Consider the following 23,488-nt stretch of genomic DNA (forward strand, 5'->3'; position numbering starts at 1 on the left):
CAAAAAACAGGTTTGCCCTACCTGGTTTGGCTCAGTGAATAGAGCGGCAACCTGTGGACTAAACGGTCCAGGTTCGATTCCAGTCAAGGCACATGCCTGGGTTGCGGGCTCGATCCCCAGTAGGGGATGTGCAGGAAGCAGTCGATCAATGATTCTCTCTCATTATGGATTTTCTATCTTGCCCTTGCTCTCTCAAATCAAATATATATACAATCAGGCTTGTGTCTTGATTTTTAGTTATTAAGAACTGACGTATTTCGTCTTTCAAGTCCCAGAATTGTTTAAGAACCTTGGAGCAGGAAAGCCAATGTACCTCGGTATAGTAGGACAAGCCGGAATATTCACTGTCTAATTCACTTAAGAAAGCAGAGAACTGTGGCTGATTTAAACTTTGAGATCTTATGAAATTGATAATTTTTTTATAGATGTCAACACATTTCCCATGTTTATTACCTTTGCACATAATACTTCTTTTTTTAGTTTATTATTATTTCTTTCTTTCTTTTTGTTTTGTTTTGTTTTTTCTTTTGGGTTGTTGTGTGTGTTTTTTTTTTTTTTGCGCATAATACTTCTTGATGTATAATGCAATGCGTATGATGAATCTTGGATCTGTCATAAATTTCACCTTTTTTTTTTGCAGAAATGCCATGAAACCATTGTTGTGTCAGGTCATTGAAGGAGCTCCATTTGTAGCTACAGAAGTTAATTTTGAGAGAGGTAGATTGTATTTTTGCAGAAGTTTAAAAACATAATTAAATAGATCTTGTCCTGTACTAGTGTTATGCATCGGTAGTGGTTCCAATAATTCCTCAAAAATGTTGAAATCCATGTTACAAGCACGAAGAAACACAGCGAACTGAGCTACACCTCCTATGTCCGTCCTCTCGTCACAGGCGATGGAGAAAGCTTCGAAACGAGGTGCTTTTGCTTTGATCTCAATACGTCTATCGTCGGCCAAATCAGTAAATTTCCACAACTGCATTTCGAGACAAAGAGATTGTGAAAAGACTTCCATTTCCAGGACAAACAGTTTCTGCAGCTTTAATGAGATATTCCTTGATGAAACCACCATCAGTAAAAGGTTTCGAGTTTAGCTGTCAACTCCGACAAGACGTAGCGCTTCAACTCCCTTGTGATACTGCAGTATCCATGAGCTGTTGTTTATTCAGCCCCAACTTGAGCTTTTTCAACTTTTCTTGTCCCGTTAATCCCTCGTAATGATCATATTTTAATTTATGTTATAACTTTGGTACACTAATAGCATCATTACATAACAAGCAGATTATTTTATTTTTTACTTCTCAGCAAAAGTACTCCAATTCCCACTTTTCTTGGAAATTTCAATGTTCATCAGCAATTTTTCATTTATTTTTACTGCCACTTGATTTCGATAGAGACATGCTGAATGCCAAGCGCTGAAAAAATCACTCATCGTTAACATAAAATAATAGAACATTTTAATAAAAATTAATATTTTTTTCTTGAACATTAACTTACCAGAGACTGAGTAACTACACAAATTAGTAAGACTCATGCAAATAAACCTATTTTTCTTGTTCTCCGAAAGCAAAATATTTCCTGTTGCTCACACTAAACAAGTCAGTTCAAGACTAATGATGTGGCAATTGGCTGCTAAAATATTCGCTGCTAATATTAGTGGAGAGAAATGGTGCGCCTGTGCATAAAGCATGTAAGGGAAATGAATGCAACACGATTATAGCAATCAGTCATTAGCAAACAATGTAGTTTGTTATTAATAATTAGTGGCCCAGTGTACAGATTAATGTACATTAAAAGGAAATTAATTAGAAGAAATATTTTAATATCGCTATTTGCCCTTTCTCTATACTAGAAGTGTTAGAGATGAAAGAAAATTAGTAAAATGTATATGGAAATAATATATAATTTGCCCTAACTGGTTTGGCTCAGTGGATAGAGCCTCGGCCTGCGGACTGAAGGGTCCCAGGTTCGATTCCAGTCAAGGGCACATGCCCAGGTTGCTGGCTACAGAATAACAACATGATAACAACAACAAAGAAATGATATAAAAACAACAAAAACATGATATAAAAACAATATTGATTAAAACAATGACTGATAAATTGATGAAACTTATTCTAATATCTCCCTGTACACCACATTAAGAGTAAAAACACTTTCAGAGTGCTTGACTAATTTCCCTTTTGATGAAGTATTTACAACTTTAACCTTAACGTCACACGCTCTTTGAACTCAAGAAAAAGCAACGTATAACTGACCATGTGCGAAAATGGGTTCAGGTAGGACTATGCCTACTCTGTCTAGAGTTTGTCCTTGTGATTTATTAACAGTCATCGCAAATGCTGGCATCACAGGAAACTGTCTTCGAATGAACTTAAACAGTGTCAGACGGGGACAAATCAATTCTTGGAATCAGAACAACCTCGTCTTCCACAGATCCTGTTAATACTTCAGCTCCGATTATGATAGGTCGCAATTTTTTTATAATAAATCTAGTACCATTACAAAGAACCCATTTACTATTGCGATTTCTCAGTAGCATGATGACTGCACCTACTTTCAATTTTAATTTATGACACAGCATTCCCGAAGGAGTAATACTATTAAGAAATTCAATGGGAAGATTTTTGTTTTTGGCAACATCCGTTGAATCGATGGAATCATCACTCAAATAGGTGTGAAAATCTCCATTGAGTATATCCAAAATTTCTTCATTTAATTTATGAATATGCTCATTTTTTGGATAAAGAATCGCACATTTATATATTTTTTAATTTAATATATATATTTTTATTGATTTTTTTTACGAAGGGAGAGAGAGAGAGAAACATCAATGATGAGAGAGAATCATTGACCGCCTGCTTCCTGCATCTCTCATTGATGTTTCTAACTCTCTATCTCTCTCCCTTCCTCTCTGTAAAAAATCAATAAAATATATTTAAAAAAAACAATAAAAAAAATCCATTCTGAGAGCTTTATATGCATCACGCATGTGCGAGTCAGCGTTTATGTTTAAATTGCCAGTGCGCGTCGTATGTACTGGCCGGCCAGTCAGACGGTCGGCCAGGCAGTCGGTCAGTCATTAGTCTTTTATACATACATAGAGATTATGTATAACAGAATATTGTAACAATTCAGTTATGAAATTTTTATTAAAACGTTTCTTACATACTGTTATATTGACTGGGCCGCAAAAATATTTGTTGTGGGCCGCAAGTTTGACATGCTTGCTGTACACCATTATTTCTGTAGTGACTCGTTGAACAGCAATAAGTCCTCTGTGGTTCCCACCTGCTGGTATTCATACCACTCTGCAGCCTCTCCTCACACTGAGTAGGGCTGGCCTGTCCCAATGGGATAAGGTAGAAATGACAGTGTGACTTTGGAGGCTAAGTGGTAATGATGTTGTGGTTCCATCTTGCTCCCGCCTAGAGCACTCATCCTGGGGGAAACCAGCCACAGATAACAGGGAGTCCAGGGGGCTGTGGGAAGAGGTCAGAACTAAGTCCAAGTCCTCTGTACTAGTTTCCTATTGCTGCTGTAACCAGTTACCACACACTTAGTGGCTTAAAAGAACATGAACTTATTATTTTACAGCTTTACAGTTCAGGAGTCTGACAGGGGTCTCACTGGGCTAAAACCGAGATGTCACCAGTTCCTTTCTGGAGCATTTAGGGGAGAGTCCATTTCTTTGCCCGTTCCTGCCTCTAGAAGCCTCCCCTATTCCTTAGCTCATGACCCCATTCCTCCACCTTCAAAGCCAGCACATTGCATCTCACTGTGCCTTTCTTCAGAGTCACACCTCCCTCTGCCTCTCTTGTTCTGCATCCCTTTTTCACTGTAAGGAACCCTTGTGATTACATTGGACCCACAGGATAATCCCTTTGTTTTAAAATCAGCATATTAGCCCCAGCCGGTTTGGCTCAGTGGATAGGGCGTCGGCCTGCGGACTGAAGGGTCCCAGGTTTGATTCCGGTCAAGGGCATGTACCTTGGTTTCGGGCACATCCCCGGTAGGGGGTGTGCAGGAGGCAGCTGATGGATGTTTCTCTCTCATCGTGTTTCTGGCTCTCTGTCCCTCTCCCTTCCTCTCTGTAAAAAATCAATAAAATATGTTTAAAAAAATCAGCATATTAGTTACCTTAATTCCATCTTCCACCTTAATTCCCATTTGCTATGTAACCTACACACTCACAGGTCCCAACAGCCATGGGCAAACTACGGCCCGCGGGCCGGATCCGGTCCGTTTGAAATGAATAAAACTATTGAAGAAAAAAAAAGACCGCACCCTTTTATGTAATGATGTTTACTTTGAATTTATATTAGTTCACACAAACACTCCATCCATGCTTTTGTTCCGGCCCTCTGGTCCAGTTTAAGAACCCATTGTGGCCCTCGAGTCAAAAAGTTTACCCACCCCTGGATTAGGACATGGATGTTTGTGTGGCTGTTGCTCTGCCAACCATGCTGTCTGGAAGGAAAGGAGTGGGCCTGAGAAGGAGCAGCCAGGAAAAGGAGGTGGGCGGGCAGGAGAGGGACATGTCACAAAAGCTAAAGGAAGGAAGAGAGAGTTCCCAGGAAGGGGTGCACTGCAGTGACTAACACTGTTGGGAGGTCAAGCCTGATAAGAATTAAAAAATATCTGTTGGAGTTGGTGTCCTGATGACACCAGCCATTCGTTGGGGTAGTTTGGGGGGCAGGAGCTAGTTTATGGTGTCCTGGGCAGCAAGGTAGGAGTGAATAAGTGTGAGACTGAGAGTGTAAAATCTTCCCAAATACTTGATTGTAAAAGAAATTTTGCTGCTGTTTCTAAAATAGGAAAGAAAAACACATTTCGATGCAGATGAGAAGGAAGGAGAGGTATAGCAGCGATGGGTGTAAATGCGGTATCTGTGAAGGGGAGAGTGCCGCTAGCCCACCGAAAGCCTCGAAAGGAGGGTCTGTTGGACTGACCCAGGCTCAGGGTTAGCCAGGCGGGCGCCACGATAGCCCAGAGGTTAGGTGACCATCAAGGGTGCGCTGAGATGGTAACTGGGAATTTAAGGAGAGAAGAGAGACCGGCCGGCAGGGGGCGCTGGTGAGGCAGGGAGGGATTGCGGAGCAAACTAAGGCTATTGTTGTATTAATGGTATCTGAAATAATTTAGGGAAAATGCTTGGTTCTTGATTGGATCGCACTACTCGCTGGATTTCCTGATCCGCTGGTCTCTAGGTCCTGGATGTCCCAATGCTTAGAACAGGGCTTGTCACAGAGTAACCGTTATATACCGTTAGCTGTAATTGATATACGTAAGTACCTGTTAAAACGCCGCAGACTCCATTTCCCTTGAGGCATTGCGGCCGCTCGGACTACAACTCCTAGAATGCCTGGCGGGCCGTCTAGTCCGTGAGGGCCTTTAATCGGGTTTTCCAGTCCCAGCATTCCTTGCCGTTTCCCTGCCTCGCCAGCAAGCCTATCCGGTCCTAGGAAAACCCAGTTGGATCCGGGAGGGCGAGACCCAGCCCGCGCCCGCGCAGACGGGAGGGGAGGGTGTGGCCGCCTCTTGCCCCGCCCCTGCTCCGTGGCTGATTCTTTTGACCGGCGCCTCGGGCGGGACGCCGAGACATGGGCACTACGTGGGGCAGCCCCGGGTGGGTGCGGCTGGCGCTCTGCCTCGCGGGCTTGGTGCTCTCGCTCTACGCGCTGCACGTGAAGGCGGCGCGCGCCCGGGACCGGGACTACCGCGCCCTCTGCGACGTGGGCACCGCCATCAGCTGTTCGCGCGTCTTCTCCTCCAGGTGCGCGTGGGAGTGGAAGGCTTGGGGCACCGGGCTGTTCGTGGGAGCGGTGCATGGGGACCAGGTGTGCATGGCGGCCAGGTTGCCAGGTGGTTCTGGAGCAGATGCATGCGGACCGGCTGCTCCAGGGGACACTGCCCAGCGAATCGGGTGTGTCCGATAGGAATGAGGGGCCGGATTCGGGGGTGGGTGTGTGTGCAGATATTGCTGGGGACTATGGTTATTTCTGGGAGTAGCTCGTGGATCTGGATGCCAAGGAATAACGGTGACCCGGCAGGAGGGGGAGGTAGTGTGTAGGGACCCATGCTGGTCATGAGGATGGCGGTGCCTGGGGATAAGGTGGCCAGGTCTGGCTGTGCTTGAGGGCCTGGGGTCAGTGGGATGACCGAATACAGAGGAGGCAGTGGGCGGCCAGGGAGCTGGAGAGTTAGGGGTCCAGGCCAGAGAGATTCTACCCCGGATTCCCAGTCTCTGGTAACTCTGTAAAGCAAGGTCAACTGTTATTTCCCACCATGCCAACTTAGAGTTATTGAAGGTCTAGGATGAAAAGAGGGGCCTAAGGGGGAACCTTGGCCAGGCCTGGCCTGGGAATGGGGGAGATAGGAGCGAACACATGGAATCCTGACGTGGCAAAGGGAAGCTTCGCCAGGAGGCCATCGACCCTTGGCCTCAGGCTGGGTAGGGAAATGGCGACATAGGGAAGGACAGCCCGGCTGGCTTCGATTTAAAAAGAAATATATACAATTTAAATAAATATATATATATTATTATATGTGTTATATACTATATATATCACATATATATATATATTTAAATTCGTTTTGGAGAGGAAGGGATGGAGACAGATATAGAAACATCAGTGATGAGAGAGAATCATGGATCATCTGCCTCTTGGGGGTGAGCTCACAATCCGGGAAGTGCCCCGACCAGGAATCATAGGTCTAAGCTCAACCACTGAGCCACACTAGCCGGGTCAAGTGGCTTCTGGGAAATCGCCCTCCAGGACAGGGCCCAGGGCACTGGGTTGACGACACTCCTTACCTGGGCCTTCCCCTCCACCAGGTGGGGCCAGGGCTTCGGGCTGGTGGAACCAGTGCTGGGGCCAGACAGTGTCTTCAATCAGTCCAACAGCATATTCGGATGCATCTTCTACACACTGCAGCTGTTGTTAGGTAACTGGCCCGCCCCCTCATGGCAGCCCTTCCTTTCCAGCCCCATTGCTTGCAACCTCGGGGTCTCTTAGAGCTGACGGGGGTGGGAACTAATAGGAGTCTTTCAGTTGGTCTTGGAAGTGTCAGAGCCAGAAGGACCCTGAACCACTTCCGAGGGCACCAGTTTTGTTGGAAAGACTCGGGAGTTCTCTTCTGGGGGAATCTAAGGGTAGTTTGTCTTTCATCTCATGTGGATGACGTTTCAGTAGGAAATTCACTATTTGGGCCCCAGGGATCATTGCACGGAGAGGAAAACCAAGGCCTTGATGGGGCCTGTCAGACCCTCTGATTTTAGAGATTTCCCCAGAGGCCCCTGCTGCCTGGGTGGCACCAAAGTCATGGCAGTTTCTGGAGGTGGCTTGTCCCCGAAGCCCATGTTTGACCCTTTTCTTCCTCGCAGGTTGCCTCCGGGGCCGCTGGGTGTCTACCCTGCTGCTGCTGAGCTCCCTGGTATCTCTCGCCGGCTCCGTCTACCTGGCCTGGATCCTGTTCTTCGTGCTCCATGATTTCTGCATCGTTTGCATCACCACCTATGCCATCAACGTGGGCCTGATGGCGCTCAGCTTCCGGGAGGTCCGGAGACCCCAGGGCAAGGTCAAGGGGCACTGAGCCCTCACTGACCTCTCGTGCTCTGCTTTGGTGTGTCCGCTTTGCCAAAGGGGAGCACGCCTGGGTCCTAGAGGAGTCTGCAGCCCGCCTCCACCATACTCCCCACGCAGGACAATGGACCAAATGTGCCACTCTCTTTCCTCCACCTGGTGCCTCTGGCTCTGTCCCCAAGGATTGATTTCCAAAGCTCCTGCCTTTGCCCCAGGAGGGAAGGTTCTGAGCAATAAAATTTCTTAAATTGGTTAAGTCTGAGCCACCTGTCTGCCACGGGCCCTAACTCTTGCCTCCTCTGGGACTGGGAGGATAGAAGTTGGAGGGAGAGTCGGGGGTCTGCTTGGGAAGGGTGGTTAGTTCCTTCTCCACAGCCTTCATGTGGAGTCAGCAAGACCGGGGGCCCCCCAGCTGCAGGAAACAGGCTGGCAGCCCACTGCTGCCCACGGGTGCCAGGCCTCCTCTCCTGTGAGGGCCACGCATGCACTTGTCTGAACAAGCTGCCCTCTGGTTCCGTGCATGTTTGCTGGGAAGTTCTTCTTATAGTATAACCTTAACCCTTCTGGCTGCCTTATCTACCACCCCAAGACAATCGTGGCAGCTCTGAAGGGCCAGGGACAGGTTGTGTTTTTGATTTGTTTTTCCTAATATGTACTGAGCACTTACCTGCATGCCAAGCACGGTTTAAGAACATGACATGTGTTAACTCATTTAATCCTTCTGGCAATTTGTATGCAGTAGGTACTATTATTATCCCTGTCTTGATGAGGAAACTGAGGTACAGAGAAGCTAGATAATTTGCCTAAGATCACACAGCTAGTGTCTGGAAGGGGGTTAGGAAGCCCTCAGGGTTTTAACCCACCAGGGGCATCTGGTTGCAGGGTCTGTGTTGGGGTCAGGGTTCCTGAACAGTCTGGGCTGGCCTGAGCTAGAAGTCAAGAACAGGAAAAGAACGCACCCTGAATGTTCTTCCCTCCTGGGCGAGTCTTCTGACACCTGCGAGAAAGGTGGGCAGGACTGTACCCCTGCCTGCCGGGAAGGGGGCGGGCCCAGAGAGGCGTTGAGATTTGCCAGTCTGTTGGCTAGCAGGTGGCAGAGCCCTGGCCCCTTGACTGTCAGCCCTGAACTCACTGTGTCTGAAGCAAGATGGGAGAAGGTGTGTGAAGCACCTGGGCCTGGTGAGAGGTGCGGTCACTGAAAAGTGAGAACAGGAGGCCTGCGTGGTGTCCTTTAGTTACAGGAGAGAGCTTCCATGCTGGGAGAGGTTGAATCTATGCCAGGCTCTGGTCTGTGTTTTTAAATTGGCATTTTCTGAGTTTTTCAGACAAGGCACAGGCCGGCTAAATGTCCAAGGTCACTCCAGTAGTAAGCGGGGGAACTGGCCTTTGAACTCGGTCTGTGAGCTCATGGCCATGGCCCAGAGAGGGGTGGTGAATAGCCCAGGGTCACACAGCCCCAGAACCAGGAGCTACTGGCTTCCTTCCAGCCCAGGAAAAGCAGTGACACCTGACGCCTAGCCAACTGGGGGCGGAGCAGAGGTGGAGCTAGCGAGACCCGGTGGCCTCTCAGAACCACAGCACAGGTGACAGAGTCGCCCGGAGCAGCATGAGGCAGAGCTGGAGACCAGGGCTGCTGCTCCTGGGAGCCGTGGTCCTCATAGAGGGTGAGCCACCTGTGTTTGCGTGGGTGGGGGGGTGGTATGGTGGGGGTTCAGGGGCCGCCCTCTGCCCAGCAGCCCCTGCAGCTTGGTGTGTGTGAGGAAGACTGCCTGTGGGGTGTCAGTCCGCTGGGGGTGATACAGCCATGTCTGGCTGTGTCGGGGGACATCTGTGTGTCTGTCTGTGTCATAAAGGGTGTGATATTCTTGGGCTGGAGGAGTCTGTCTGCAGGGCTGTCAGCGCCTGTGTGTGTTCCCTGTGCCCCTGTCTGCCCCTCTACCTCCAGCAAGACCTTAGGCAAGTTCTGAGGCCTTCAGCCTGTCTCCCAGCCTTTGCCCCCGTTCCATCTCTCCTGGCTCAGAGGTGCAGTGGGTGTGTCTGTGTGTGCCTATTATGGGGAATAGGCAGGGCAGGAGACTCTTTGGTTGAGTCTGGCAGTTTCTGGAAAGGTGGGGGAGCCTGAGTCGTCAAAATGGGTGGACATGACGCAGGCCTCTAATCCTTCCTCCTCGGCCTCCATGGCTGAGGGCACAATTAAGCTAATGCTCTCCACACTCACAGGCTGCCTCCTGACTCAGTGGCGGGGGCAGGAGCTGGGGTTCTGAAGCGTGGAGGAGGGCTGGCCTGGTCCCAAGCTGAACCCCGGCCCTGCTCCTCAGGCCCGGAGTGCTGAGCACAGCTGCGGGAGGAGAGTTAATTACCGAGCAGATGCTCTGAGTAGGTTCCAATAAAAGCTGTCCCTGGACCACACATAAATATTTTCATTCTGGGAGGGGCTGGTGAGGTAGCCACAGAGTCATAGGCAAGGGCCCAGGGCCTCTCCCCCAACCTGTCCCCTCCACCAAAGCTGGGCCAGCCAGGGAAGGCTCCCCCAAGTCTCACCCGTGTCTCTCTCTTCCCAGGTCTTCAGGCAGCTCAGCGTGGTAAGCTCTGGGGACACGGGGCTTGGGCCTTCCCGGGGTCTGGATGGACCCTGCGAGGACAGGATGGGGGCCTGCTCTCCTGACCCACCTCTCTCCACAGCCTGTGGGCAGCGCGGCCCTGGCCCCCCTGAGCCTCAGGAGGGCAGCACGGGGCCTGGCGAGTGGCCCTGGCAGGCCAGTGTGCGGAGGCAGGGGGTGCACATCTGCAGTGGCTCCCTGGTGGCGGACACCTGGGTCCTCACAGCTGCCCACTGCTTTGAAAAGTGAGTTGTGGCTGGGCTCCCACAGGGCTGCCGACTTTGCGGGGGGGCGGGGCGGTGATGTGTCCCCAAACTCCACAGTGCTGATCCCTGCCCTTAGAATGACAAAGGACTGTTTACTGAGACTCTGAGATGTGCCAGGTTCTTACTATCAAGTTGCTCTTAACAGCCTTCGTGGCAGAAGCCTTACAAACGAGAAACAGGTTGGGAGAAGGAAAGGCCTTGCTTAAAGCCACAGATGGTATTTGTCCGTTCACCTGCCTTGTTCGGTCTTCCCTGGTGCACTGCCCCCCTCTGCACTCCATGCCTGGGCCTCGCCCCTCTCTTTCCAGAGCGGCAATGACAGACCTGAGCTCCTGGTCAGTTGTTCTGGGCTCTCTGCAGCGTGAGGGGCTGGGCCCCGGAGCTGAGGAGATCGGGGTGACTTCTCTGCAGCTGCCCAGGGCCTACAACCACTACAGCCAGGGCTCAGACCTGGCCCTGCTACGGCTCGCCCACCCCACAGCCCACACACCCCTCTGCTTGCCCAGACCTGCCCATCGCTTCCCCTTTGGGACCTCTTGCTGGGCCACTGGCTGGGACCAGGACATTAGTGATGGTAAGTGCTACCCCAGGCGGAAGCCCAGAGGCAGTCCTCTTGCCCAAAGTCGCAGCCTCAGCTGGCAACGGTCTTTGCTTCTAGTCTTCCGTGCTCCCCAGAGCCCAGACTCCAGCCCCAAGCCCGTCTTTTTCCAGCTCCCAGGATCCTACGGAATCTGCGCCTGCGTCTAATCAGCCGCCCCACGTGTAACTGTCTCTACAACAGGCTGCACCAGCGGCTGCTGGCCAGCCCGGCCCGGCCTGGGATGCTGTGTGGGGGTGCCCAGCCCGGGGTGCAGGGGCCCTGCCAGGTCTGAAGGGGAGGAGAGGGGAAGGAAGCAGAGGGGAGGGGGCCTGGCGCAGGGATGGGTGGAAGGGCTGCAGAAGATGTCTTCCCGGGGCTGAGCTCAGGTGTCTGTTCTTGACTCCATTGCCTGCTCCAGGGAGATTCTGGGGGCCCCGTGCTGTGCCGTGAGCCTGATGGACACTGGGTTCAGGCTGGGATCATCAGCTTCACATCAAGCTGTGCCCAGGAAGACACTCCCGTGCTGCTGACCGACATGGCTGCCCACAGCTCCTGGCTGCAGGCCCGCGCTGGGGGCGCAGCCTTTCTGGCCCAGAACCCAGAGGCCTTGCAGCTCAGTGATGAGGACAGCTGTGTAGGTACGCGCAGAGGCTGTTAAGAGTGTGATATGTGGGGACAGCCAGGCTTGTGAGGGCTTCTGGGCAGCAGATGGAAGCCATGGTGAAATAAATTTCAGTTTGCAATAGAGAATTGATACAGGGCATCCACAAACTGCCATATACTAACTAGGGGGATTTTAAGGCCCACCCCTGAGTCCCTAGGATGGGAACAGCCCCATTTAGGGCTGAGATGTTCCAGAACTTTCTGGGTTTGGAGTTAGGTAAGAGGGAGTTGTGATCTAGCTGAAGGTTTTGGGGCCTTGCTGCACATTTCCAAGCAAGGACCCAGTGAGACTAAACAGGGCAGGGCTCCCACTCAGAATCCTAGCGTAAGTGATTAACACACAAATTGCATGCAAAATAATTCCTGGGACGGAAGCTATGTCTTGATGGTAAGAGAAGCCCGAGTGAGCCAGGAATGCTGGAGCCAGTCCAAGCCCGGAGGGGTGCAGACAGGTGGGGCGGAGGGATGATGAGCAGGCCACTCCCTTGAGGCTGGACCATCAGTTAAAAGCTTAGGCCCTGGCTTCTGAATATCAAATCTGCTATTTACCTGTAGTTACTGAGCTAGAAAGTCACTTAACCTTTCGGGACCTTTGGTTACAGGGGTAACAAAATTCAACTTAAAAGGTTGTTGTGAGGATTAGATAGTATGTGGGAAGCACTTAGCAAGAAGGCAGATGGTAATCCATCCGTTTCAGCCTGCGGATCCTTGATGGGAGAAGGTCCCCAGGCAGAAGCCCCCTCCCCATGGCCCTGGGATGCCAGGCTGAAGCACCAGGGGAAGCTGGCCTGTGGCGGAGCCCTGGTGTCAGAGGAGGTGGTGCTGACTGCTGCCCACTGCTTCATTGGGTGAGCCCTGTCTCCCTCACCTTTGTCCACCCCCCCTCCCCCACGGAGTGTAAGGCTGGCGGCCGGACCAGAGGAGCACAGCCTCAAGCAACTCATCCTGCACGGGGCTTACACCCACCCCGAGGGGGGCTACGATGTGGCCCTGCTGTTGCTGGCCCAGCCTGTGACATTAGGCCCCAGCCTGCGGCCCCTCTGCCTGCCCTATGCTGACCATCGCCTGCCCGATGGGGAACGTGGCTGGGTCTTGGGGCTGGCCCGCCAAGGAGCAGGTATGTAGGACCGGGCCACCGGCAGCTCTCCATCCAGCCTCGAGGCCACTGGGGCAGTCGGGTCTTTCCCTCCCCCACCACAGGCACCAGCTCCCCTCAGACAGTGCCTGTCACCCTCCTGGGGCCTAGGGCCTGCGGCCGGCTGCACACTGCCCTCGGGAGCGATGGCACCCCCATTCTGCCAGAGATGGTGTGCACCAGTGTTGTGGGTGAGCCGCCCCGCTGTGAGGTAAGCTCCAATCCCCCAAACCCTACCCCACAGTCCCCTGGCATCCTCAGCCGGCAGCTCATGTACAGGTCCGCCGGGGTTGGCCTCCCGTCCTGCCCCTCCTGCCCCTCACAACTGCTGAGGGGTAAGAGGAAGTCACCCAGTGTCACTGACCCCTGGCAGGGCCTGTCTGGGGCACCACTGGTGCTTGAGGTGAGGGGCACATGGTTCCTGGCTGGGCTACACAGCTTTGGCGATGCCTGCCAGGGCCCCGCACGGCCTGCAGTCTTCACGGCGCTCCCCACCTACGAGAACTGGGTCAGCAGTTTGGACTGGCAGGTCTACTTCTCCAAGGAGCCCGAGCCCGAGCCCGAGCCCGAGCCCGGAAGCTAGCCGGCCAATATGAGTATGTGGCCCTGGGGCCTTCTGCTGACTCTTCCCTCTCCAGACCCCTCTCTCTGTAAGATCTGATCTGAGTCACCTCTAGATGCCCTGAGTGGGGTGGAGCGGTAGACAGACCCATCTGGATGCAAATTCTGTCATCGTGTGACTTGGAACAGGCCTCTCAACCTCTGAACCTGTTTTCTCATCCCCCGTGGGGGCTCTGTGGCACCTCCTTCCGCCTCCTTCCAGGAGGAGAGTGTGAGGACGAGGCCACCACCCACCTCTTCCTCTCCCACAGGCCAACCCGCTGACTGCTGACAGGTGGCTCTGGGATGCTGCAAACACATCACTGCCTTTGCCCCTCTCCATTCCCCCCACCCACACAATTCCAGGCCCTGGGCAGGCCCCAAAAGCCCAGTGGATTGGCAGCTGCCCCGCCTCCCCCCTGCAGGACAGGGACTTGTCACCTGTAGATGCTCCTGCTCTCAGCTCTGCTCCCGACGCAGGCGTCCCGCTTTCCCCTCTTCACCCCTCACATATAACCACACCAGCCACATTCTTGGAAAATTTTCTTTTTTGGCGGGGGAGGGGGGGGAGGGGGGGGGGGGGGGGGAGGGGAATGGTGGTGCAATTTTCCTTTTTTTAAACTTAAATAAATTGTTACAAAATAGACTTTAGAAAATAAGTTACAAATTGTAGCAAAAGCCCCCCCTCCCCCCTCCACAGGCAACATTCCTATCCCTGGCTCTCTTAATCTGCCTCCCTGGTGTTGGAATCTGGTGGGTGAGGGTGGCCCCGCATCCCGCAGACCCTGGCACCAGGTTTCTTGTAGGACGAGCATAATGAACTGCATGGTGACCAAGGCTGGGGAAGGAGGCCCTTCACGGACAGGGACATGGGAAAGAAGCCAGGGGAGAGGAGAGATGGGGATGCCCAAACTACTCCTGAGTAGAACATGGAGGTCAAACCTTTCCCTGCAACCTGCACTCTTGCCCTGTATTGATCTTTGGAGAATTGAAGTTCAGAGGGAGAAGCTGAGATCTGCAGGCCACTGGGGTGAAGGGTCCAGAAGGGGGGTCGTGGGGGTGGGTGGAGGGGGCAATGACAGGCCCGCTGCTGGTGCCCTTGAGGCTCCTGGGGAGAGAAGGTACTGACTGAGGGGGCACACTCCATACAGCTTGTACTCCCCTCCCCAGCCCTGCCCATGGCCTGAGGAACCTGTAGGAGAGCCCTATCGCCCTAAGACTTCCACTGGGTTTCCCAGGCTTGGCTAACTGGCTCCTCACGCGTTCCCTTAAGGTTACAAGAAATCTCTCACCTTGAACACCATCTCATCAGCTCTCTTAGGGGACTCTCAGCCACCACCCCCTCCTTCCCTGACAATTTCTGGTCAAGGGCCCGCCATCTCAGGGCACCCATCCTCGGTGGCCACAAAGTGGAGTGGGTTCTGGGAGATCTCTAGAGGTGAAGCGCGCAAGCCCAGCGCTTGCCGGGGGAATACGCTGTCCCACTCTTCCAGCTCGGCTGGGTGGAGGTGACTCCGTGGAGATTCCCCGATAGAGAAGGGTGATAGGGCTAATGATTGTTGTTACTACAGCTGGGCCTGGCTTCAAAGGAACTATCATCTGTGACTCAGCCCTCCAGTTAAAGGTGTGCTGGCGGTAGGGGGTGTGCAGGTAGAAAGGGTGGTTTGGTTGGATCCTAAAAAGCATACACAGCAGATAGAGAAAAGGGCTGAATAAAGAGAAGAGACGTGAGGCAATACTGGTAGGAAAGGACCAAAGGTCTAGTTTCCAAGAAAAGCGGAGGGGGAGCAGATGCAGGGAAACAGGGACGGGGAGCTGGGGGCCATTCAGTGGCCTAGTTTCTCTGGCCAAGTCAGCACTGAAGCCACAAAGTTCAGCCTGGGGTGCCTCCCTCAGCCCATTCATTCCCTGATTCCCTGCCTACTTCTAGGGAAGAGCAGAACCTAGATAATCTTTTCCCCTGGGAGTCATCACTGGCTAGATCAGGAGGGTTTCCAGATGTAGCAGCCAGATGGTACCCAGCAGCCTTCCCTCCCAAAACGAAGACTCCTCTTTGGCTCAGGCACAGCAGAGGAGCCCAGGCAGTGGCCTCTGCCCCTGCCCAGTCCTTATCCCACCCACCACGCTATCTATTTACCTGACCCAGGGGTTCAGATCTAGGTCACTCAAAGGGCAGCATCTTCAAACTAGTTTTCTCATTCCATACCCAAGCTTCTGGTCACCTCTCGGACCCACAGGACCCTTTCCTCTCACTCCTTGCTTCCCCACTACCTTGGGGCCAGATTTTGCCCTCCACTGCATGCCCACCTCCTCTGGGATCCTTCAATCCTCTGCCCATTCATATCCCCGTACCAGAGTTGGCCACTGTCCGTTCCTCCTGGTGCTGCTGCTGGTGCTGCAGAAAGCTGATGTGGCGGCGGAAATGGCGGGGACAATGGGGGCAGGTGAAGGGCCCCTCCTGGGGTGCATGGACCCGCCCGTGGCCCTCCAGCCTGGCAGCTGTCCGGAAGGCCTTGCCACAGATGCTGCAGCGATGGCGTTTGGGGTCCGTGTGGGTCCTGCCATGGTTCTTAAGGGAGAGCAGGTTGGGTAGAAGTTTGGGACAGAGGGAGCAAGGATAGAGTCCAGTGGTGTGGGCCTTCTGGTGGTTCAACAAGCTACCAGCGTGGCGGTATGAACGCCCACACTGGGCACAGCGGAAGGGCCGGTCCTCACCTTCAGACACTGTGGACTTCACTCCCTGCCCTTCTTTAGCTCTCTCAGTATTCTCTCCTGGGGCCCGGGGGGGATCTGTTGGGGCCTTCTGGGCTTTCCCTTGACCAGCGACATCAACCTCGTCCTCCACAGTCCCAGCTTTGGGGCCTCTGGCCTCCTCTATCTGGGGTGGTACCTGACTGAGGCCCCTGGCATGAGTTTGCAGGTGGCTGGCTAGTTCATGGTGGAACGGAAAGGTTTTGCCACAGTCAGGGCAGCCAAAGGTCTGGGAAGATACGTGGCTGTGGCTGTGACTCTCAGTGGCCACAGGACTCAGGAACTCCTTGGAGCAGAGCAGGCAATGGTGGCAGTCTGCCTTATGGGTGTGGTGGTTCAAGGGGCCTTCCGACTGGCAGGTCTTACCACAACGGCAGCAGGAAACGGGGTGGCTCTCTGGTTGGAGCTGAGGGGTGCTGTCTCTATTGTCCCAGCTGCCCACATGACTAGGTCCATTGGGCTGGCTGTTGCCAAGGTGGCAAGAACTTAAGGGGACACTGTCTCCTGACTCGTCTTCTGGCTTGGTCAGTACATGACCCTGAGGAACCCAATCTCCATCATGACTCACTGGTCCCCTATCTCCTTGCCATCCATCTGTTTGCCCCATGCCCCAGGATACTGGCTCTGTGGCTTCTGAACCTGCTGACCTGCTGGGGCTATGACTCTGCTCCCCTGGCCTCATGGCTCCACACTGCAGCTGGGGAACTGACTCAGTACCACCAGATCTGTCCTCCAGTCCCTTGTCATCAGCGAGGTTCCCCTTGCTGCCCTCTGTGCCACCAGGACCTCCCTGACCACTTCTGGTCTCCTCCTCATGCTCTCGCAAGTGCCGCTCCAGAGAACCCCGGCCTGGGAAGCCCTGGCCACAGAGGGCGCAGCGAACAGCTGCCCGCCGGGCCCGCCCTGCTCGTCGCCGCCGGCTCTCTGCGTGTAGCTTCTGGTGGTCCTTCAAGGCCATGAGGTTGGAGTAGGTCTTGGGACAGGTGGGGCAGCTGTACGGGCCGGTCTCAGGGCTGCACTGGTGGTTCAGGAGGCTGCTGGCATGGCGGTAGTTCCGCCCACACTGCCCACACTGGAAGGGCCAATCTTCCCGAGCCAGTTTTTGGGTGCCCCCACCCCGACCCCGCTCAAGGTGGATCCGCTGGTGGTTAGCCAGCTGTTTCCGCAGGCGGAACGCCTTCCCACAGTCCCCGCAGCGGAAACGCCGGGGATCTGCATGGATGCGCCGGTGGTTCTTGAGGGACATGAGGTTCGAGAAGCCTTTGGAGCAGGCCTGGCAGCCGAAGTGGCCGGTCTGGTGGCTCTGCCGGTGGTTAATGAGGCTGCCGGCGTGCTTGTATGACCGGCCACATACCTCGCAGCTGAAGGGCCGCTCTGAACTGGCCTCGGTCTGGCAGCCCTTCTCCGCAGTCTCCAACCTCAGCCCCATCTCCTCCCCCTTCAGAGTGGGCTCCTTCCATGGCTCTTCTTTCACCCTTGCCACCTCCTCTGGGGGCTCTATTTTAATTTCCTCCTGGAGCTTCTCCAATTCCGCCTGCCCCAGCCCCTCCTCTGCCACGTTCTGGGGCTCACTGCCGCCTCTGGCCTGTGGGGCGGACCCCACCTGGGGCTCAGAGCCTTTGCAGCGTGGGTGGTTTCGCAGGTGATTGCGGTAGGCAGCCAGGTTGGGGTAGCAGCGGGAGCAGACAGGGCAGATGTAGTCTCCAGTCTGGTGGATCTTGCGATGGTTCACTAGGCTGCCCCCATGGCGATAGGTTTTGCCGCACTGATTGCAGCGGAAGGGGCGGGGCTGATCCTCCAGGGAACTTTCCCCGCCCTGCAGGAAGAGGCTGTCTGCAACCCGGGCACCTTCTCCCTCTCCAGACTTTGTGTCTCCACCTTCTGCAGGGAGAGAAGTCACTGTGCCCTCAAAGACGCCATCTGCAACCGTTTCCGTGGTATCACCCGACTCTCCCAAGTGGTTGGGAGCGTTGTCTGTCGTGTTTCCAGAACTCTGGTTTTGGTGGTGACGCTCCAGGCTCCCTAGGTCATCATAGGTTTGACCACAGCACCCACAGATGTGCCCATAACCGGCTCCATCCAATGCCTCCACCTCCCGCTGCAGCTGATTCAACAGCTCTGTTTCTGAGAGCTGTAGCGGGGTACTATGGGTGGAGGCTGCCACTGCTGCTGCTTCATCTTCCCCCTCCTCCTCCGAGCCCTCAGTCAGTCCAGAGGAGTCATGAGCCTGGCGCCGGTGAAGCCTGTAGCCAGCCCGCCCAGGGAAGATCATCCCACAGAGGCAGCAGAGGAAAGGCTGTGCTGGGGCTGCCTCCCCAGGCCTGTGGTTCTGGAAGTGGCTGCGCAGGGCAGGCAGAGAGTCAAACTCCTTCGGGCAGAGGGAGCACTGATAGATGTCTGGTGGGTGGCAGGGCCTGTGGCTCAGCAGGCCAGTGGCATGGGGGAACGAATGCCCACAGTCAGAACATGTGTGGGAGACCTCAGCCTGCCAGCTAGTGACAGCTTCAACGGAGTGGGAAGAGCTGGGCTGGCCAGTGGCTGGTTTCTGGTCTTCATCCACCCCAGGGAGGCCATCACAGAAGCGTGTCCCATTGCTTTCCTCATCACCTGGCATTTCCAAGTTGTCAAGAAAGCAGGCCTCCTTCCTGTCTAGTCCTTCCTCAGGACCTCTGTTCTCTTTATCACCCTGGAAACAGGCCTCATCCCTTTCAGGCTCACATTTGTCTCTTTCAGCATGAGCCTGCAAAGAGCCCCCATCACTTTCCAAGTTGCTTTCGGCTCCACTAGGACTTTCCTCTGAAGGGCCCTGGGGACAGTCCAGGCCCTCATTGTCTTCTACCAACTCCTGGGCCCAGTTCCCACCTGAAGGGAGTTGGGCTTCTCCCCCACCCCCAGCACTGCCAGTCCGCCTCCAGGGCCGCCTGCTCCGCCTCCGACTGTGGCGTCGTAAATGGTTCTTCATGGCAGCCATGGTGTGGAAGTGCTTGGTGCAGGCCCCGCAGCTGAAGTCCCCTGTCTGATGGGTCTGCCTGTGGTTGATAAGGCTGCCTGAGTGGCGATAGCTCTTTCCACAGTCCCGGCAGGCAAATGCCCGAGGAGGTGACACCCTGGCCTCTGTCCTGCTATTCCCCCCTTCTCCATGGGTCCGGCTGTGATGCTCAAGCCTTTCAGGATCTTCAAAGAGCATCCCACGCATGTCGCGTACCTGTGGTGCTGTCGTATCTGCTACTGGGGGGACATCAGTGGCCTTCTCTTCTTGTTTGCACCCAGTCCCTTGATCTGTACATGGGGCTGCCTTTGCTCCCACCAAGTCAGACTCCACCTTGAGTTGGCTGGGGGGACCTTCAGCCCCTGGGCCTGTGCTGCGACGAGCAGACTTGCAATGGACCCGCACGTGGTTGCGCAGGGCCATAAGGTTGGGGTACTTGCGGGGACAGAGCGAGCACTGGTACTCTCCTGTCTGATGGCTGTGGCGGTGGTTCACTAAGCTCCCTCGGTGGCGGTAAGCCCGACCACATTCATTGCACTTATAGGGGCGGTGGTCCAGGGTGGCGGTGGGAACCTCTCTCTCTTTGTGGGTGGTCTCCGTCAGAGGCAAAGGAGGTGGCAGCTCGGATGGCTGCCCATCCTCTGCAGCTCCTTGCCGGGGTCTGTGATGAGCCCGCACATGGTTTTTGAGAGCAGCTGCGTTGTACAGCTGCTTGGAACAGATGGAGCAAGGATAGACACCTGTCTGGTGACTCTTGCGGTGGTTGATAAGGCTCCCAGCATGGCGGTAAGTACGGCCACAGTCCCCACAGCGGAAAGGTCGGTATTCCTCCAGCCCACTGTCCTCTAGCTCCCCAGAGACGCTGAGTTCCCCAGAGCCATTCAGCATCGGTGTACTAGGGAGCTGATCCCAGCTGCTCTCATCTGTGTGCCCATTGGTGGTGGGCACCCCTTTCTCTTCCCACAGCTGCTCCTGTCTTTCTCCCTCATGGGATTGCTGGTGTTCCAGCAGGTCTTGGGGCAGCCGAAAGGCACGGGGGCAGTGAGGACATTGGTAAGGCCGATATTGGGCATGGAGTCGGGAGTGGTTCTTCAGAGCCATGAGGTTAGAGAACTCCTTAAAGCAAATGGTACAAGGGTAGATGCCCAGGGTGTGGCTCTGGCGGTGGTTGGTGAGGCTCCCCGCGTGCTTATAAGTCTTGCCACACTGACCACACTTGTACCGCCGTTCCTCCTCTGCAGGAGAGGACTGGGTGGGCTCCTGACCCCCCGTGAAATTCACCACTGACTCAGCCAAATACTGTTCCAAGTTGCTAAGGAGGCTGCTGGCTGGAGTGGAGAGCAGCGGGGCCCTAGCAGAGTTGGTGATGGATCCCCAGCCCTCTGCACCCTCCTCAGGATTTGGCTGGCTTTCCCAGTCTTCTCTTTGTCTGATGGGTGGATCTTCCCAGGTGTCCAGAGCTGCCCTGGGGTCAGGCCCAGATTCACAGCCAGGTGTCTCTTCGGCATGTTTTTTCTGATTCTCCCAGCTTTCCCCATGGCCAAACCTCTGGCCCCAAGAGTCAGTGGACACTGTCTCCCCCTGGAGGCGTGGAGTGGCTTCCTTGGGGCTTCCTTCAAGAGCATGAGTCCTCATGTGGCTCTTGAGGGCCATGGGATTGATGAAGTCCTTGCCACAGCTGGTACAGGGGAAAAGGCCAGTTTCATGGGTACAGTGGTGGTTGACCAAGCTTCCTGGGTGATGGTAGCCCTGCCCACACTGCTGACAGCGGTAGGGCGGAGGGATGTTATCAGCCTCCTCACTGTCCTGGCTGGAGGATGGATGGAGCAGTTCACGGTGTTTTGACAGTTCCAGGACACTAGGAAAGTGGTGCTGACAGTCACAGCAGCTGAGTGAGGTGGGCACATCCTCCATGGGGCAGTGTGGCAGAAACCTGGAGGGTCAGGAGGAGCAGGCAGGTGGCAGAGGCATCTTCTTCTGGGGGTGCCCAAAGCCTAGGAAGAGAGGGCAGTCGTGAGAAGGAAGGCCTGAATTAACTTTATCTCTTGGCTGTATAAGCAACAAGTTCACCAGAGGTCACAGAGAGGTTCCCCACGCAGCAATGCCCAGGGACCTGCTTCCTACTGGATCTAATCTGGAAGCACCATCACGTAAGGCAGCTCTGTACACAAGCTCCCCAGATGTGGGAGCTTCCCTGGGCCTAACTCATCCCTAGAGGTAGAGATAGGGAAGGAAAGTCTAGAGCAGTGGTTCTCAACCTTCCTAATGCCGCAACCCTTTAATACAGTTCCTCATGTTGTGGTGACCCCCAATTTCATTATTACAAATTGAACATAATTAAAGCATAGTGATTAGTCGCAAAAACAATATGTAATTATATGTGTTTTGTGATGGTCTTAGGCAGCCCCTGTAAAAGGGTCGTTTGACCCCCAAAGGGGCCGCGACCCACAGGTTGAGAACCACTGGTCTAGAGGGCTGTAACTGCCTTCTGATCGCAGACCTATTAACCTGTTCTTCAGACCAAATCCAAAAGGTCTTACTGCCCCTAACCTTCTCTCTATAATTCTGAAACAAACAACGTTATCTCCTGTGACATCTTAAAAGGAAACCTGAACCTTTCCTAGGGCTCTGAACAAGAGATGTCCAGTCCTTACCCCTCAGCTAAGGAGAGTAGCCCAGAGGCACTGAAAAAGCTGACAGATGAGGGCCTGAGAGATGAAGTCAGGGCCGCCCTCAGAGAAGGGGCTGGCTTGTGCCCCCACGTCCCCTATTCCTTTCATGGTCACAAAGTCTCCTTTCTAAAAGACTTTCTTGGCCGCTTCTTTCACCTACTTCCCCTGAACCCAAACTATCCCCCGTCACGGAAATTCCATCCCATTTCTGGTCGTTCTTCACCCTCTCTACCTTTTCCTTCTGACACCTCCTCGCTATAGCCTCGCTGCTGCCCTTCTTGTTCTTCTACCTCCTCTCATAATACTGATGACAGCAATGCATGCTAATTGAGCATTATCGCGTACCCAACACTGTGCTGAAGAATATCCATTGTGTCACTTACTCCCAGCAACACATGGCAATGCCTGCTGTCCCAGGATACACACGAGCAAACCCACTGATGCAGGCAACCTCCTTCCCAAAGCTCTTGCGCTCTCCACGGCAGGACCCCGTGCCTTCTCCATCACCTGGGCTTTCTGACGGATCCTTTACTTCCGCTGGACCCCAATACAACTATCGCCGACTAACCCCCCCTCACTGAACCTGCCCCCGAACTCTCACTTCTCAAAGCTCCTTCGCTCAAGAGTGAATCCCCTGTCTTGATCGTCTGAGCTCCTGATCAAACGAGTCCTCTCGCCTCACTCATCTTCTCGGCCGGTTTCCTCTTAAAGCCCCTACCTCACACGGGTGGCCCCTTCTCGTTCCCGCCGCGGGTGCGTCCGTTGGGGACCGCGAACGGGAGCGCGCCTGCGCACTGGGACCCTCACCCTAACTGCAGCCGTGCGCCCCAAGGGGTGGCTGTGGGGGGCTCTCGCGCTCCCACACACGCACACTCCGCCAGGGGTCCCAGGGGGTGGGGAGGGAAGGGGGAGAGGGAAGGGAGAAGCGGGAGAAGGAAGGAGGTAGAGTAAAAAGGGCGCAGCTGACACGAGCCAGGAGTACCCCCAGCTCCGCGGACACTTCCTATTGTTACTAGGAAACAGGAAGTGTTCTAGCCGCAAAAGCTTCCCCCGCGAAACCTCCTCCTGGAGAACACTTCCTGACCCGCCTCCAAGCACCCGGTCTACACAGACACACTTCCGGTGCCAAGCAAGAAGTCGCTACAAACGCTCCTCTGGCCCCGCCCACGCAGGTCAAAGCGCAGGTCGTTTCCTATAACCTTAGCCACACTTCCGGCAAGAGCAGCGAGCTCGGGTCTGGTGCATCTTGGCTGAGCGAGGATGAGGGAAAAAGGGCTCTGCAGCCATCACCTCAGTACTTTGGTGACACTTTTCGTGGGGCTCCCTGAAAAACTCCTCAAGATAGATGGAGGGAGCTTTGTGCACTCCTCGCTGTGAAGGGAAATGTGAGGATTTAGGCACTACAAGCTTGATCATGGCCTGTCCTCCCAGCTTATAGTTGTTGGTGGTCTGGCCCCGAACTAGCAGGATCCCGGTGTACATAGTAAGCCTGTCCGGCGTCCCCTGCCTTTAGCACCCACAGTGACCCCCCTGCAATTTAGTCCTCTGCCACCTCGATGAGCTTCGCTTTCTTCCCAGTCGGTGAAGCTCTCTTCCACTTCCCCCCGCCGGCCCCGCCTCTCCGCCCTCTCCCCCCCAACCCCCGC

The 23,488-nt window shown here is 54.2% G+C and overlaps 3 protein-coding genes and 1 long non-coding RNA gene across 5 annotated transcripts in view; 3 read left to right on the forward strand and 1 right to left on the reverse strand.

Moving 5' to 3' along the window:
• LOC107184718 overlaps nucleotides 1-772 on the forward strand; it is a 15,462-nt gene extending 14,690 nt beyond the window's left edge. The window contains exon 2 of the long non-coding RNA XR_001515616.1: nucleotides 641-772. This is a non-coding gene — a long non-coding RNA (uncharacterized LOC107184718). The remainder of the gene's footprint in view (nucleotides 1-640) is intronic.
• A 4,657-nt stretch (nucleotides 773-5,429) lies between these two features.
• Nucleotides 5,430-7,842, forward strand: VKORC1 (vitamin K epoxide reductase complex subunit 1). The gene is made up of 3 exons (XM_006774069.2): nucleotides 5,430-5,776; nucleotides 6,839-6,948; nucleotides 7,388-7,842. Exons 1-3 carry the CDS (start codon nucleotides 5,604-5,606, stop codon nucleotides 7,594-7,596), a joined length of 492 nt encoding a protein of 163 aa, XP_006774132.1. The 5' UTR covers nucleotides 5,430-5,603; the 3' UTR covers nucleotides 7,597-7,842.
• A 536-nt stretch (nucleotides 7,843-8,378) lies between these two features.
• PRSS53 (protease, serine 53) lies at nucleotides 8,379-13,991 on the forward strand. The gene is given in 10 exon segments (XM_006774071.2): nucleotides 8,379-9,250; nucleotides 10,148-10,168; nucleotides 10,269-10,431; nucleotides 10,761-11,026; nucleotides 11,164-11,318; nucleotides 11,451-11,670; nucleotides 12,393-12,812; nucleotides 12,896-13,041; nucleotides 13,204-13,426; nucleotides 13,703-13,991. Coding segments are annotated over 10 exon segments (1,692 nt in total). The 5' UTR covers nucleotides 8,379-9,192; the 3' UTR covers nucleotides 13,723-13,991.
• A 17-nt stretch (nucleotides 13,992-14,008) lies between these two features.
• Nucleotides 14,009-22,888, reverse strand: ZNF646 (zinc finger protein 646). Of its 2 annotated transcripts, none has more exons than XM_006774072.2 (3): nucleotides 22,561-22,888; nucleotides 15,783-21,164; nucleotides 14,009-14,538 (listed from the first exon to the last, which is right to left on the reverse strand). In XM_006774072.2, exons 2-3 carry the CDS (start codon nucleotides 21,082-21,084, stop codon nucleotides 14,426-14,428), a joined length of 5,415 nt encoding a protein of 1,804 aa, XP_006774135.1. In that variant the 5' UTR covers nucleotides 21,085-21,164; nucleotides 22,561-22,888; the 3' UTR covers nucleotides 14,009-14,425. The 2 variants fall into 2 exon arrangements, with proteins under 2 accessions (XP_006774135.1, XP_006774136.1); XM_006774073.2 differs by lacking the exon at nucleotides 22,561-22,888 and adding an exon at nucleotides 21,825-22,536.
• Nucleotides 22,889-23,488: the final 600 nt, after the last annotated feature.

This window comes from Myotis davidii, unplaced genomic scaffold, assembly GCF_000327345.1.
Source record: "Myotis davidii unplaced genomic scaffold, ASM32734v1 scaffold1047, whole genome shotgun sequence".
NCBI lineage: Eukaryota > Metazoa > Chordata > Mammalia > Chiroptera > Vespertilionidae > Myotis > Myotis davidii.

Excerpts from the sequence above, each read along its gene's own strand:
- ZNF646 (XM_006774072.2), bottom strand. The coding sequence starts at position 21,084 with ATGGAGGATGTGCCCACCTCACTCAGCTGCTGTGACTGTCAGCACCAC. Across the intron at positions 14,539-15,782 it reads ACGGACAGTGGCCAACTCTG|GAGCCTCAAGGGCACCAGCA; the intron begins GTACGGGGATAT and ends TTCTCTCCCCAG.
- VKORC1 (XM_006774069.2), top strand. The coding sequence starts at position 5,604 with ATGGGCACTACGTGGGGCAGCCCCGGGTGGGTGCGGCTGGCGCTCTGC. Across the intron at positions 5,777-6,838 it reads TCGCGCGTCTTCTCCTCCAG|GTGGGGCCAGGGCTTCGGGC; the intron begins GTGCGCGTGGGA and ends CCCCTCCACCAG. Across the intron at positions 6,949-7,387 it reads CACACTGCAGCTGTTGTTAG|GTTGCCTCCGGGGCCGCTGG; the intron begins GTAACTGGCCCG and ends TCTTCCTCGCAG.